This window comes from Psammomys obesus, unplaced genomic scaffold, assembly GCF_907164565.1.
Source record: "Psammomys obesus unplaced genomic scaffold, mPsaObe1.curated_primary_1811, whole genome shotgun sequence".
Taxonomy (NCBI): Eukaryota; Metazoa; Chordata; class Mammalia; order Rodentia; family Muridae; genus Psammomys; species Psammomys obesus.
Genome location: NW_026596079.1, coordinates 39,511,485 through 39,528,001, shown reverse-complemented (window position 1 = coordinate 39,528,001; position 16,517 = coordinate 39,511,485). Strand labels below are relative to the sequence as shown.

The following is a 16,517-nucleotide window of genomic DNA, read 5'->3' as shown; positions in this document are numbered from 1 at the left end:
GCTTATGGTGCTGGAGGTATCTCTGTGTTTAGTAAGTATAACTGACTGAGTCCAGGGAATCCTTCTAACTTTGGTTGGTAAGCATGGGTGGTGACAGAATGCTTAAAGAACTACATTTTAGCCCTACAAGCCCCCTTTCAACTTCTGCTCACCACAGCCACTTTTTTATGATTACATAGCTTTTACAATAGTTATAGCCAGAAGAAAATGTGATCCTAGTCTGAACTCTCAAATTTAGTTGCAGATTCATTTTAAATTTGAAAACTTGGTCCTTTTATAGACAAATAGATTACTGGGCTAGTTTACGACAATGGAAAAACAAAAATAGCTTTGTCACATGACATTGTACTTTATAGAAAATACTTACGTGCAATGGCTGTTCTGCAACTACCAACATTCTATGCTCTGCGTATTTCCTCACATACTCATATACATTCTGTGGAGTGACTGGTATATTTACACCGTTTGGAATGAGTTCAACCTACAAAAAAAATTCAGCAGTGACATTTAAAAGCAATTCATACAGGCAATAATTTATGCAAACTTTATTTTCTAAAATTTTAGAATTTAAAGATGCATTTTTAAATGACAAATATCTGAGAAGTGCAAACCTTTTAGACCTAAATAAGTACAAACTCACTATGTCTCAGTTGATCTCACTAACCTGATTCTGCTCATCACCTCATTTCTTGTTTGCGAGCATGCACCCCGTCTCTCTCTCTCTCTCTCTCTCTCTCTCTCTCGGTCCTTGGCCAATTAGTTCTTTATAAAACAAGCCCAACAAATAACCCAATTCTCTTGCAAAAGTCAGAAAACTGTGGATTTGTTTTACCTGTCCTCCACCCTCTTCTTTACACAGGTCAATTGCAAATGCCAAATCCATTGCTGAGAAAACAGCATCGGCATCTGAACTCTGAGATGCGAGGATCAACTGTCGTAAACTCTCATACATTACAGGGTCAAAAAAAGCAAAGTCATGCCAGTTGACCTGAGAAAATAAGCACACAACACTCAAAAGAAGCATTTTTTTTTTTTCCTTCACCCAACAGTAAAATAAAATCTCTGTGACAACTTTACCCTCTGGGGGAGGGGAAGTGATAAGGATGAATCCAGAACTTGTATACATTAAATAAGTGCTCTACCACCGAGCTATATCTCAGCCCTAATTTTATTTAACTTATAGGTACAGTGATAAAAGAATTTCCCACAAAATACATAAAGCTGCTTTAAAAAGAGAAAAAGTAATAAATCTTTGGCTTTGACAATTCATTTAATTTTTCAAAACAGGAATAAAAAAAGTTAATTGTTTTGAGGTGAAGCCAACAGCATACTTTTAGTCACCATACAATACCGGCTACTTAATGCAGGTGACAAATTGGACTGCTCTAAGAAATCTAGTGACTTGCAAAGGTCACATCACTTAGTTAAAACTGAAGTCTAACAGATCTCATGAGCTAAAGGGTTAACATACTACAACTTTTATGTCTGAAAACTTTGGTTTTCAAGTTCTATGCACAAGAACACTTTAGCTGGAACAGGTCAAAAATTAAGTTGTAGTCCCAGCTAAAAAGAAAAAGATATAACTCTCAGTATAATAGGCTCATTGTAACAGAAAACATTATTTGGTGGTTTGGTTAAATGCAATTGATTTGGTACTATAAATGTGGTCAAATAAATATTGTAGGATGAGAAGGTGAGAGGCCCTTGTGGAAAAGACTCTGTAGTTGTTTTGTTGAATGAACACGATGTATCCATCTAATTGTCTTCTAAAAAATTGCTTATGCTTATTTATATTGCTTATATTTAGTGCTGCTGTCAACTTCTGTCAGAGGTTTTTGAAGTGTAACAAAAATGTTGAGTGTCCAGCCGTAAACAGGAGGTCTGTGTCACCCCACCCAGGGCTCAGAGCCACTGTAGAAAAAGTGGGTTGTGAGGTGTGCACGTGTGAAGAGACAGAGGAAGCAGCACTGGAGAGACTGACCATGGAGCACAACAAGGCTCAACGCTCAAACTCTGCTTGATACCTGGCAAAACTGGCCCATCAACACCCAGTGATGGCCTGGAGGGGCTCACAGTGCCCACATCTCCCCAACAATTTATATAATCAATGGTTGATGGAGGAGGACAGATCATGTTCTTTCTGGTCAAAGTGTCCATTCTCCCATAAACAGCCTTAATGATACCCACTAAGTCGCAAACAAAAGAGAGACATGAAAGCAGAAGATGATTAAAGGAAGCAGAAAGAGGATAAAACCAAGTTGGAGAACAGGAATACAATCAAAATATAAATTATTTACCTAGATGAAAATGTCATAACTCAGTATTATGTATAATTAATATATACTAATAAAATCATTAAAGGGGGTAATTAGACGACTATAGTTTTAACAATGCAATTTACAGTAGATGTATGGTACAGCCATCTCCAAAAGACTTTGATTTTCAAGTAGTTTGTGTCAGTTTCTTTTTAATAGCTTCAGAATTGTTCTGCTACAGATGAATAATTAACAGTTCGCATTAATGTTGCCAGGCTATCAGACTATAAACATATAAAGTAAGCTAATTCCACAAGGCAGAGGAACACCAAGTATGTCTGCATTATTTCTTAGACTCTTGCTCCTCTGCGGCACTTATATGTATTTTTTAAAAATTAATTTTTTGGTTTTCGAGACAGGGTTTCTCTGTGTAGACCTGGACTCACTTTGTAGACCAGGCTGGCCTTGAACTCAGAGATCCACCTACCTCCCCACAAGCATATATCACCATGCCTGGCTATGATTAAGTTGGACTGTTGTTTAAGACTATCTCTACCCTGCCATACACTTGGGACCAATTAAAACAATTCCTGAGCATGGTATGTCAAGCACAGTGCTTGTATCTTTATAAAGTTGTCAAGAGGATTTCTTTTCAGTAGGATTGAGGTCCATCAAGAACCCACTGTAAATCTTACCAATTCTACCATACCATCTCTCCATCTACAAAGACTTTTATCTATGTCAGTAAATACTTAACAATTATTTACAATTATAATGCTATAAAATTGAATGCTATACAGTGTACTATCATTTATTTTGCAAAAGAAAATGTTTACAATTGTAATAGCAGTTATGCACATCAAACTTACTTTTCTACCAAGCAACACTTTAATTACATGCCTATTCAATGTGATAGGACATAGTTCATTTTGCAACAGACATAGTCCAAGAATCCTAAAAATAAGAACAGAAATATAATTTAAATTCAAAATGTATTGTAGAATTAGTTCCACATACATAAACACACACACACACAATATTCTGAGATATTTTCCAACCCTTATTTTTATCTAGCATAGAATACGTATCCAATTTTAAAGCTAATTATTTTTTAGCCAGGTGACACACCTCTAATTCCACAGCCCCGGGAGGCAAAGCAGGAAGATCATGAATTTGGGCAGAGCCTGGGATACACAGAAAGTTTGGGGCTAGAGGAGTAGCTCAGTGGTAGAGAACATGTTTTTGCATGATGAAGCCCTGGGTCCAATCCCCAGAACGCCAAGTCCTGAGTCAAATAGTAAGAATTGTTAGTTTACCTGCCAATGTTTCTGAAACAATTCAACCTTGCTTCTGTGTTTTTGCCAGGTCTTGGCGTATAAAATCCTCTTTTTCCAGGTTGGTAAAACAAAGGAGCATTGTCATCACCATCATCTGTATCATCTAAATCCATATCTACTACACTTCGACTAGAGCCATGTCGCTTTCTGTTTTCCTAATAAGAAAGTAAAGAGAAATGCAGCTCCTGAACTCATTTTTTTCAAATGAAATGGTTCTCTGAAATCATTTAAAGTAAAAGGAAAGGGCTGGAGTAATATCTCAACGGTTAAGGGCACTGGCTGCTCTTCCAGAGGACCCAGGTTCAATTCCCAGCACCCACATGGCAGTTCACAGCTGTCTGTAGTTGAGGGAATCTGACTCCTTCACACATGCTGGCAAAACACCAATGTACATAATATGATAAAAATAAATAAAATTTTAAAGTAAAAAAAAAGCATAACAGCATTCATATTTAAATGTATATTTAACAATGTTAAAGGTAAACTCTAAGCTATATACACACGTCTTTTGTGTTAAATCTTTTCTTTACATTTTATTTATTCACTTATTTGCTTATCTACTTATTCATTTGTTTATTTATCATTGTTTTATGTACATGGGTGTTTTTCCTGCATGTATGTCTATGCATGTATATTAAAAACACATCAGAGACCAGAAGAGATCATCAGATTCCCCTGGGACTGGAGAGACAAACAGCGTGACCTGCCATATGGGTGCCGAGAACTGAGCCCTGGTCCTCTGGGAGTACAGACAAGTGATCTTATCCACTGAGCCATCTCTTCAGCCCCTGTTTATTAAATCTTACTGTCTTTTAGTCAAATCAAAACACTTAGGAATGAGAACTCAGCTCAATTGGAAGAAGGCCTGCCTGGCAAGCACAGAGCCCTGGGCTGATCTTCTACTCTATAAACCAGGCATGATAGCAGATGCCTGTAATCCTAGCACTAGGAGGGCTGAGATAGGACAATCACCTCAGTAAGTGCCAGGTCAGTCTGGGCTAGAGTAAAACCTTGCCTTAGAACAAAACAAACCACACAAAAAAACACTTCTTCACCTTAATGCTTAAAAGGTTTGTTTTTTGGTTGTTTTTTTTGTTTTTGTTTTTGTTTTTGTTTTTTTTATACTAGGTATAGGATTCTGGATTAATGGTTCTTTCAGCCTTTAGAATTCTGAGGTTCTACTATCTTGGCCTCTCTAAGTTTCTGGTACGAAATCTACTGTTCTTCAAATCACCGTTTCCCTGCTTTGACTATTTCACTGTGTCTGGACAGTTTTAGTTCAGTCTGCTTGACCTTGTGCATCTACATCTTAGAAGAAGTGGTCAGTCTTGTCATGTTCTTGCTGTATTGAGTGGTTTTAGATTTGTAGCTATGACACTGAGTATTAGGTGTGACTCTAAGTTGTATTAAAAATTTCATTTAGGGGAGAGGAGCGTTTAGCACAATAGGAGTCACAATGCCAATTACATTTCAAAGCTGTTAATTATGCTATTATGGTGTGTTCTGCATATGCAAAACCTGGGCTACCTGGGCAGTGCTTCCCAAGCAGGTAATTTTCAAAGCCTTTGCCATCCTGCAGGTAGGACAGAGAACAAGGATCAGCTTTATCCTCCTGCTGAAAAAACAGTGTACTAGCCATTTGTCAAGTTCTGACTTCTCTTTCCAATCTGTGTGCTACTATATATTTGTTCAGAATTTGCATTTTGTGCTAAGTTTTTTATTATTACCAATGAAAGTGAGTGTAGTGAGTTTGCTCCTCTTAGGTAGCCCTAGAAGCTTAATTATGAAATACAAGAAACAAACCACATCATACCACAAAGTGTCCCGTACTGCTGTTTTCTTTGCATCTTTGGCATCAACAGCTTCCTGGAGAAGCGGCTCCTAAGATCCTATATTGCCTCTTTCCTCAGCTACTGAGTTCCCTGAATCTCCAAACTAAAGCTTAATTCAGTCTGTGTTCAAACACAAACAACGAAGTGCCTGGGGTTCCATTAATGTCTAACTCAATCGACCTTATAATTTGATTCTATTTAGTACAACTACATGTCTTTCTTTTTCTGTACTGTACAACATGCATTTTATTTACAAAGACATCTCCTAAATCCTGGTTGTTTTTTTTGTTTGTTTGTTTTATTTTTAGATTGTTCTAACTGCTCATTAACAAATGTACTGAAAATCCCTTACCTGTACCTTTTCTGAAGAGTCTAATAATCCGAGATCCAAGATACTATCGGCTCCATTTTCCCTGAAAACAAACAAAACCCTTTTACAAATCAATTTAGCCCCAAACCATGGCATACACTTATAATCCTAGTGCTTGGGAGTCTGCACCGCACAGTAACCTCAAGGCCAGTTCTTGTGCTACACCGCCCGGATACTGTTCCAAAAAGCAAAAAAACTAAACTAAACTAAACAAAACCTTAAAAACTCCACACATACAATTCCAAGCACAGCTAAGGTTCCTTGATGTAAGAGAACGTATACAGTTTTGCGAAAACTTTAGCACAAAGCAAGCACTGCAGAAAAGGCAGAAGGCTCAGAACACAATTATAACAGGAATCAAATTCTCTAGAATAAATCTAATGTTCCACTAATAAATTCACTATTCACTCTATAAAACCAGATGTCAGTTTTGCTCAATAGAAAGTACTAAATTAGCAATGCTTACAAATATTTACAAAGCCTTTTAATAGCAAGGGAAATTATCAGTAGATCAACAGCTTTTGACATGGACCATTCAAAGGTCTAGAAAAGTGGCTGTGTAGTTCTGATGCTCAGCCCAACTGTTTATACTACTTCTAGAACTGGATCTAATCTTCTTCCCCATCCAAAATTATGATTAGGAAGACATTTTACCCAAGGTCTGAGATGTTAACACAGAAATGGTACCTAGGGTGCTGGTTTGAAGAATGGCCCCATAGACTCATATTTGAATGCTTAGTCATCAGGAAGTGATACTATTTGAGAAGTATCAGAAGGGATTAGGAGGTGTGGCCTTGTTGGAGGAATCGTGTCACTGAAGGTGAGCATTGAGGTTTCAAAAGCCTATTGCAGGCCCAGTAGCTCTCTCGTTCTCTTCCTATTGCCTATTAGATTGGGACGTTGAACTCTTAGCTACTTCTCTAGCACCAAGTTTGCCATATTTCCTGCCATGATGATAGTGAACTAAACTCTGAAACTGTAAGCCAACCCCAATTAAATGCCTTCCTTAATAAGAGTTGCCTTGGTTATGGCATTTCTTCACAGCAACAGAACATGACTATGGCATCTTGTTTGTATAAGGTTCACAGCATCACAAAAAAAATAATCCACACTTTAAGCTGGCTTAAAGAGTAACCCCAACATAGAAGACATCTAAGTAGAGCAGATCTTCCTAATGCTACTTCTTCTTGTCACCTTGAATAGAGGGACTATTTGGTATTTCTAAATTTCATAAACAAACATACACTGCCGAAGGGAAATAAAAACTTGGACAACTTTTTAAGGTTAATTTGGAATCATAAAAGAAATGTCATACTTAACACAAGAAGTTAAAAGATTTAACCCAAGATTCTTTGCGTGTAATGTGGTCTCTTACCATACGTACTCCCAATAGGGAAGATTTGAGGTGTAATTTCAGATATACTTCTTGCAAATAAAACATTTTCTAAGCCAGATATGATAACTCTAAGTTGTAGCAGTCACAGGTCTGAGGTAGGAGGTTAGGGGTACAGGGCTAACCTTGTTTCGTGAATGAAACAGAACAATTCTAAAAACCAAATACCTTCTATAACCTTATAAAGCTTGAAAAATTCAGCTACTGCACTTAGGAGTTGTAAGATGCCACTTTTAAAAAATCTGAAGAAAAGTATGATACTTTATTTTTTGATATTTTATTTTTATTTTAAATATATGGATGATTTGCCTGCATGTGTACCTGTGCATTGTGTGTGTGCAGTGACAAGAGCTAGAACAGGGCATCAGGTTTTCTGGAACTGCAATAGCAGATAGCTGTCAGCATCATATGGGTGCTGGGAACCAAAGCTGGCTTCTCTGGAAGAGCAACAAATGCTCTTCATCACTGGACTCTCTCTAGCCGCAATCTGCAAATAAAGTAGCTAAGGCTTAAACTTAAATGCTGTGCCAAATGCCTGCATTACCGTCCGTGTGCAATAATGAGTTCCATGGCCTCATCAACTCTTGCCCTCAGAGAATCTTCACTTGCCAGAAGCAGCAGCAGCTGAGCTGGGGATAATTCCAACAGCATGCCAGTGATTTTACTCGCAAATGCCTATAAAGAATGAGCAAATATTCAATCAAAAGAAGGAAAAGAAATATGAAAAGCTGTAACAACATTTTCTTATGAACTAGCAAGGCTTTTTATGAAACTGCAAGGTCAGTCAGACCACTCTGGCGGGGACACACAGTCCATGAATAAGCATAGTTTTGCTGGGGCTGGAATATTTGTATGAGGTTTTTGGTTGGGTTTTTTTTTTTTTTATGTTTGAATCCTAAATAAACATACATACAATTTCTATAATTTTTGTCTTCCTCAGAGAACCAAAAACACTCTTTCTCATTTAGTACAGAAAAAAAGGTGCCTAGTACTTAAAGCTGTCTTATGTCAAGAAAGAGAACTGATTTCTGTTTCATTAGTCTTTTTTGTATATACATTACACCAAAAAGAAAAAAATCCACTGGTTTACAGGTTTCACATTTTATGAAAGAAAATTGATAAAACATTCTAATTGAAATCTGGAGCTATTTTATCTGCAGTAAAGGACTGCCATTTGTTCCAGTGCAGCTTGCTAACAAATCACGTCTACTTCAAAAAGTATCTATGACTTGTGCAAGTAAAAATACAAATAAAACCACTGCAATTATTAAACACAAAAGGAACTCAAACTGGGCAGAATTAAAGTCTTTTGAACCAAGTTAGGTGGAGAAAGATTCAAGTTGTATAATTACTCCCAAGAAACACTTTCATTCTTTCTAAAATTCCTTATCTCTCCGTACAGCTCCACAGTCCTCAACTATGTAGCTGCTTAGTAGCTGACGATTAAAAAAAAAAAAAAAAAGAAAAAGAAAAAAAAAAGAAACAGAAAAAGAAAAAAGCCAAATAGCCATTTTATTTCGGAAGGTTAAAAAGTCCACATATAGTTAAGGAGTAGGACGGTGCCCAGCACTTACAGGCTGCATTGCTTGCACTCGGGGATAAAGCCTTTCTCCAAGTGCCTGCCGATGCGCTGGAAGAGGATCAGGGTCATCACTAGGATTTCCCTCCGAAGCAGGTCTGAAAGGCCTAGTGTCAATGGAAAGCTGTCTCCTGAAGTCTCTGTGAAAGAAGAAAGTTATTATAATTCCATTTCCTTTGATGACCAAATCAAATTAATACCCTGATCAATAGAAAACCAGAATACATAGAGATGGTGTCAACCATGACACCAGGATGGTATGACATCCCAAAACAAAACGTTTGAGAAATAAAGATTAGGAAGGTTTGTCAATAAGAGACTACTCATGATTCCTGGAAATTTTAAAGAAAAGTGAATGTAACCCATTCCAACGAGAGAAAATTAAAAGTAATATAGTTTGCCACAATTAAGACTTAGTTAAACTAGGAAAGTGATAGCTGCAATAAAATATAAAACTTTAGTAAATAACTAAAAAGGCAGTATAATTTCAAATGTCCTAGGGTTGCTAAAGCAGAACCTTTCATTAGTAACAGATTGCTATTACCATGCATCCCTCCAAACAACAAATCTCAGACTGATTTACAAGCCTCTTTATCCTACTTGTCTAAAATGCTGATATTCAGTAAAAATTAAAATCCATCATACCTATCCCGGTCTCTCCGAGATCCTGCTCGTAAGCCACTACTCCTCCTCATTTCCCTCTCTCTTTCTCTTTCCCGATCTCTCTCTCCTCGGTTCCTCAATCTTTGCATTAAACCTAGTAGAAAAGATGAAATACATACATTGAGGTAAGTACAAAAGACGGCCACCTTTATATTTCAGTCAATGCTGAGAGAACAACACAAGAAAACATCGCTGTCTGAGATCATCTGTGCTGCCAGTACCTTTCTCTCTTTGGGGTGTGTGCCGTGTGTTATATGTGCAACCACACGCCTGGCCGCATGTATCAGAGATGTCCATCACCACACCTTTTGATACAGGCTTTCACTGAGACTTGCCATCCCACAACATGGGTTATAAAAACATGCAAGACATGCCCGGCCTTTAATATCCTGGGGATTCGAGCTGGGTCATTTTGTTCTCATAGCGAGCACCATTACTAAACCATCTCCCCAGTGCCTTGGCTTTTGAGGGTTACTAATACCAGTATAGAATATACATGGCCCATCATGCTAGTTCACTTTAATACTTGTGATGCCAAATATTATGCAAAAACTATTGACTGGACTGAATACCTTTTCTATTCTTAGTTTTTGGCTTTGAGCATTATAGACCACCAGAATATTAGCTATTATTAAATTCCAATTCTCAACCCTGACTATGGTTTCTTTCTTTTTAAAATTCCATCTTTGTAATTGCTGTACTCTAACAAATGGCATGCATATGCCACAGTACATATGTGGAGGCCAGCTGACAACCCACAGGACTTGGTTCTCTCCTTCCACCATGTGGACCCTGGGGCTCAAATTCAGGTCAGGCTTGGCAGCAAGTACCTTTATACTAGATATATTTCCAAGGCCCTTGATCGTGGCTCATTAATGGTGCTTGAATCAGATGTTTGTAAAATGGTAAGACTGTCCAAGTCTCTTCATTCAAATCTGTTAATTTTTCTTCACAAGTTAAATGGGAAAGGTGATGCTCAAAGGCCGGTGAACTCCCCATCTGCTCATCCTCTATGGTTTCTACAACCCTGTCTCCATGCCATTAGATTACGTATGCCCAATGAGATAGAGATGTAGCCCAAGCAACTTCTACGAACTTCCTCCGACCTAATTACTCCACCCACTTAAAAAGCTGGCCATCTTCTAACCATACTTGGCATGCATCACCAATTATCATCTCCTACAGCTTTTGTCATTTTCACAAAGCTTTAAATATACTAATTGACAATAAGGTTAAGAGTCCTAACCCCCCAAAGGTGGGTTCTTAATGAGGTTGCAATGCTCCAAGATGTTAATTAGATAAAGTCCCATGTTTAAAGAGGAAAAAAAATCCTACAGAAATCAAAATAATAAGCATACTGACATGGCTTGTTTATATGTGGTCTCAAGCTCTTGACCTCCCTCAGATCTGAGCATGCTTGTGAGTCAATCTTAAAATAGCCTACCTGAAGAATTCTGTTTTCTCTTTAGATAGCTAGCAATTAATACAGGGGTTAAAGAAATATTCCAGCCCCCTCACTGGTTTTCTGTAGTACCACTTAAGACCTTTTAACCTGTCACCCTCCAAACAAGTAACAATGGATGTGAAAAGCTAATGTAATCACAAACACCCAACAACATTTGCAGTCAAAAGCAAACTGTTCAATCAATTCAATCAATCCAAGCAGTTTGGTCAAGACTACATCATCATCTACAATGAAAAAATGCAAAATGTAAATGTACAGGTATAAAATCATGATTACCACTGTTGTGACAAACAAGAGAAATAGTTATAATGCTTGAAATCTGTGGAGTACTTACTTGTATGGGTACCTTTGTTGGCATTTTGGATACAATCTAGATTTGGCAATTTTTCATTTGATAAAAATGCTTGTGCAATGGCGGTATAGAAACTCCGTGCTACACCACTGCCCTCTCCAGGTTCATCCTTAAAGGTGACCTTAACTCTGTGGACGGCCATTGGTGTGGTAGCACATCTTCGGCCAAAATGATTGTTGAGCTGTCTCATAGTCTGCTGAATGAGAAGATCCCGATCCCTATCAACCTAGGAAAATACACCAAGTAAGAATTCCATGCTAGAAATGACAGGCTGTTCTATGTAAAGCCGAAGAACAGAAACTTGCTTTTTCCTTCCTAGTTTAAATATTACTAAGAAATCTGAGGTCTCAGAAGCTTTTCTACTCTAAACATACAACTTTCCAAAGCAAAGAATGTCCTACATTAAATCAGGCTAACAGAATTTAACAACTTAAATCCACCCACCCTTTCAAAGATCCACCAGAAAACAACAATCCTTTTCATTTGGTACATGAGAATAAATCACAAATGGATCGATCAGACATAGGAACTTTCTCTCTCTCTTTGAAACAACATCTGGGTACGTAATCCAAGCAGCCAGAAATTTACTCTATTGCCTAAGAGGCCTCAATCTCATGACCCTCCTACACTGCTGATGGCTAAACACGTAATTCCCACAGTGACACAGTAGAGAAATATCTGCAAATTCTGTCACAGAGACATATCCAAGCACAGAGTGCTTATCACCTAAAACCAAGGAAACAACTTCTAAAATGTGAGGGGTTGGCAAGGTGGCTCAGCAGCTACAGGCACTTGCCAAAAGACTTTTCAACCTAAGTTCAATCCCTGGAACCGACATGACAAAAAGAGACAGTAACACCTCCATGTTGTCTTCTGACCTCTACACATGCTCTGACAGACCTACACCATATATACATATAAATAATGTTTAAAAATAATTTTTTTTTTTTTGAGAGGCCTCATTGTGTTGCCCTCTATGGCCTTAAACTGCAGCCTGACCATGAATGCACAGGGATCTATCTGCCCCTGCTATCCCAGTGCTGGAATTTTTAGACATATGCCACCAGATGCTCATATTAAAAAAACAAAACAAAACAAAACCTTTTGTTTGTTTTTTTGTTTTTCTAAGACAAGGTTTCTCTGTGTAGCCTTGGCTGTCCTAGACCTGCTTTGTAGACCAGGCTGTTCTCGAACTCACAGAGATCTGCCTATCTCTACCTCCCAAGCGCTGGCATGTGCCACCCACACACACCCGGCAGGAAAAAAAAAAAAAAAAAAAGCTAATTTGAGAAAAAAGTAACTTTATACCAAAAAAATGGGAAAAATACATCATAAGTTCACAAAAAACACAGTATCCTAAAAGCATGAAAGATTTTACTTTCTTTAAAAATAAGAAATTCAAATTAAAACTATGGAAATATCACTTATATGAATCAAAATGTAAAATTCTGGCTGTAAAATTATGAGGACTCAAGGATTCTCACTTGGATATGATCTAAGAAAATAAAACTTTAAATTAACCTTAAGTTATCATCAACATCATTTGAAGCCAGATGTGGTGGACCATGCCTGTATAATCACAGAACTTATTACACTGAGGCAGGAGAACTGCCGGAAGGTTAAAGCCAGCCTCAGCTACACAGAGAGTCCTAAACTAGCCTAGGTGAAAAGAGTGAGGCCGTGTCTCAAAACAACCGCAAAGAGAGAAACTTTTATTGGTGGTAGTCGTAGTGCTGCAATTCCAAGACTGTTATGGAATAAAAGCAGCTAATTCACCAGTGGTGAGAAGCTGTGTATTCAGTCTGGAAGAAAGGAGATGTTCACGTTCAATTTAATGCCTCAGTCTGAATCCACAGCAACTTGTTAGGGCCTAGAAACAACAGCCAACCTCACAGAATCTGTAACCTCAGACAGAGCCCATTACGATACAGTTTCTAAAAGAAGTAGCCAATTTAAGGCCCATGTCAAGTAACACACACTGGAAAATAACAAACAAAATGTGCTTGTGTGTACATGTTCATGTGTCTGTGCATACATGTGTGCAGGTATGCTTGCCCATGCAAACACATGTGAAGGCCAGAGGCTGACACTGGGTTTCCTCCTCTATCATTTTCTACCTTATTTTTGTGTGATGGGGCTCTCACTGATTTCAGCAAGACTAGCTGACCAAGGTGTACCAAGAATCCTGTCTCCGCCTCTCCAGTGCTAGGATCAAAGGCACATCCTACCATACTTGGCTGCTTGAGTAGATGCTGAAGATCTGAACTCAGGACATGTTTGTGAGACAAGCATATTACCACCTGAACCACTTTCCAGCCCAAAACTTTCTTTAATAAAAAAGTCACCTAAAAAAAATTACTGCTCTAAATTCTGTAATTATTACTTCTTTAAATTTTTTTTACTATAAATACATATCTATCCCTGAACAATTATTATTCTTCTTTTTAAAAGTTGTCAAGTGCCATACTATAGATAGAAAAAAATCTAAATACCTTTACCTCTAGTGATAAATCTCTTGATTGCTGGTTTCTCAGTTTTTCCATTTCTCTACGGAACTTTGATTCTTTTACCTCAAAACCGCCCAATTCAGTTAAGATCTTAAAAAGAGAGAGAGGAAGGAAGGAAGGAAGGAAGGAAGGAAGGAAGGAAGGAAGGAAGGAAGGAAGGAAGGAAGGAAGGGGGGAAAACATAACAATTATTCACTGAAACATGTTCTTAACATGCAGAACAGAAGTAAAGTGCACAAAATACACACCGATCCAGGCTCTGCTCCAACATCTTCCATGAATACTCGGCCAAACAGTTCTAAAGAAAGGCGCCAACGTCCCAGCAGCATGTCGTGAGAAATAACCATCCCCATGAAACTGCACTGAGGCCTGTGAAAAATTTACAAAGAGAGAGAAGCAAGCAATCAACTCCCAAAATTCAGACTTTGGTCAATAATAGCACTTTTCTTGGTCTTCTAATATCCTGATAGCATCAGTATTTCAAACCATATACTATTTACTGAAAGAACCTTCCCATGGCGGCACGCTCTTGACATGTACGTGATTGTGCATGCATCTGTACACACACCTGTAGCACCTTCTATCTGGAACTGCCATTTCATTCTATCCTTCTATCCATCTCCTCACAGTCAAATGCCATCCCCACTTGGATCCCCTCTAGAGTGTTTACTTGCTATCTACATCAGTAGTGTTTAATTAGAGCCCAACATGGATAAAATTTAATAAGGCCTCATGACAATATTTCCTTTTACCCATCAGTACCATCTACTTACCCACTGCACAGACTTGAAGCACATTTTTCTACCTTCTGTTCCTCCAGAGTGATATAGTCCATCTTCTTTCGACATCATTTCCTTCCCTCCCCTGAAGTTAATTTGCTAACCTGCTCTTCCTCAGCAGCTCTGACCACTACAGTTTAATAACTGGTCTTCCTACCTCTAAGACATTTCTCCAATCTGGTCTATAGAGTCTAACCTCTAAATCTAGGCTATCCCAGTATAAAAATTATCCCATGTCCTTTACAGTAGGTAGACAATGTCTATATAGTGTTTTGTTCATTCACAAATTAACTCCTTTTAAGCATACCATATCTCATTAGCTAGATCATTAACTTAAAAGCAAAAATATACTTCTAGCCAAAAACAAGACATAAACAAGAGCCAGTAAATCACTCAGTGATTACAAACACTAAACAAAAGTGTATGAGTCACAAAACCTGAAAATTCTATTCTTTCTAGTATTTACATGTTAACTGAGCTGCTGATAACCTATGTAATTGATGGCTTTTAAGTCACTATTAAACATTAAAAAAATAGCATCTTGTAAATTCAATATAGGAAAAAGATCATCAAATTTATAAAAGTGAAAAGTTCAGAAAACTTAAATATTTAACTATCTGATAGTAAATTAGGAAATCACAGAAAAGGAATATTAATTATAATACTTACATATTCAAATTTACAAAATGTGAAATCTCTAAATAAAAATTATCTTTAAAATGTAGTAAAAGCCACAGGAGCATTTCTCCATCAGCCGTACCTGAAAGACGCAAGGGGCGGCCCTTCACTTTCAGTAAGCCCTATCTCTGCCAGTAAACTGCTCTTCAACTGGGCAGCAGCGTCATGAGCACACGGCCCCAGCTTTGAGCTCTCGGCTTCTTCAGGCAACACACTCTCTTCTTCCCCTTCTTTCTTTTGCCGGTTTTGCATGTTCATTACATTTTTCAGATTGGCAGCATACGACATTTTAGTCGGAAGAACCTATGCAATTTTAGGTTTAAAAGTGACACATTAGAGCATGTTCTTAACAGAGCTCTGCAGAAATCACACAGGAAGTTAAATAATACTCCCTTTCTAGAGCTTCCACCAACAAAGTGCAGTCTTCTCTTGTCAGCTTGACCCTCACGGATGAACACACCAGAGTAGCCTCAGAGAATTTCAAAGCAACTTTTTACAGTATTATGTCTGGTATTTAAGTCTCCTATATATTTTCAATAATTTTAGTACTATACTTTTCTTTATCACTTAATTATAAAAATCCATTCAGCTGTATTTCTCGTATGCTGCCTTAAAACACAGTACTTTTTTCCAGAAAAATAGCAGAATGTAATTTTACTACTCAAATCAGACATATACTGCTGACAAATAAATCTGTTCTGTAATTAGCTGTGATAACTGACACTCCCACTTAGAATTTATAATCTCTTCACGCCTTATTTACCTAAGTGTTTCCTTAGCCATAAAGAACGAGATACTACCCAAGAGACAAAATGACTTAAGCGTCATTAATAATGTTGCCTCATTTATCTTTATTCTTGGTTCAAGTAACTCAGCACATCAAGGAGAAAAAAAAACTTGAAGGTAAGTTATACAAGTTTGTATGCAAGTATTCTTTTCATTTGGAAACCCAGTTTTCAGCAGCTACGTTAACAGTTTTCTGGAACAGATTAAGCACATAATAAAGGTATATGACGTGTGGAATTGAAAGCCAATGAAAGTAACAGTTCATTATGCTGAAAGAAATGGACTCCTGACACTTCCGCTACTGGAGAATCTACATTAATGAATCACTTCGACTCTGGACGCTGGGAAAAGTGCTAATTAACAAATATATTATAAATGTTTACTATCTTACCTCAAGGCAATTTCTGTCCATTGTAACTTCCACTAAGCATTTCCCACTACCGGCAGATGAGGAATAAAGACCCTGACTTGGACGACCAAAAAGATCTTCCTTTCTAGCATTTGGCTGGAATTTTAAAAAG

At 37.7% G+C, this 16,517-nt stretch overlaps 1 protein-coding gene across 1 annotated transcript in view; it reads right to left on the bottom strand.

The window, feature by feature from the left end:
- The window catches only part of Ubr5 (ubiquitin protein ligase E3 component n-recognin 5), a 111,750-nt gene that overhangs the window by 5,166 nt on the left and 90,067 nt on the right, over positions 1–16,517 (bottom strand). Inside the window, exons 44-56 of the mRNA XM_055626290.1 lie at positions 16,388–16,501; positions 15,293–15,513; positions 14,002–14,122; positions 13,745–13,843; positions 11,229–11,472; positions 9,412–9,523; positions 8,762–8,906; positions 7,732–7,862; positions 5,777–5,837; positions 3,572–3,747; positions 3,125–3,209; positions 833–988; positions 368–481 (exon numbers count right to left, since the gene is read on the bottom strand). Coding sequence (XP_055482265.1) covers positions 368–481; positions 833–988; positions 3,125–3,209; positions 3,572–3,747; positions 5,777–5,837; positions 7,732–7,862; positions 8,762–8,906; positions 9,412–9,523; positions 11,229–11,472; positions 13,745–13,843; positions 14,002–14,122; positions 15,293–15,513; positions 16,388–16,501 — 1,779 coding nt within the window. The remainder of the gene's footprint in view (positions 1–367; positions 482–832; positions 989–3,124; positions 3,210–3,571; positions 3,748–5,776; positions 5,838–7,731; positions 7,863–8,761; positions 8,907–9,411; positions 9,524–11,228; positions 11,473–13,744; positions 13,844–14,001; positions 14,123–15,292; positions 15,514–16,387; positions 16,502–16,517) is intronic.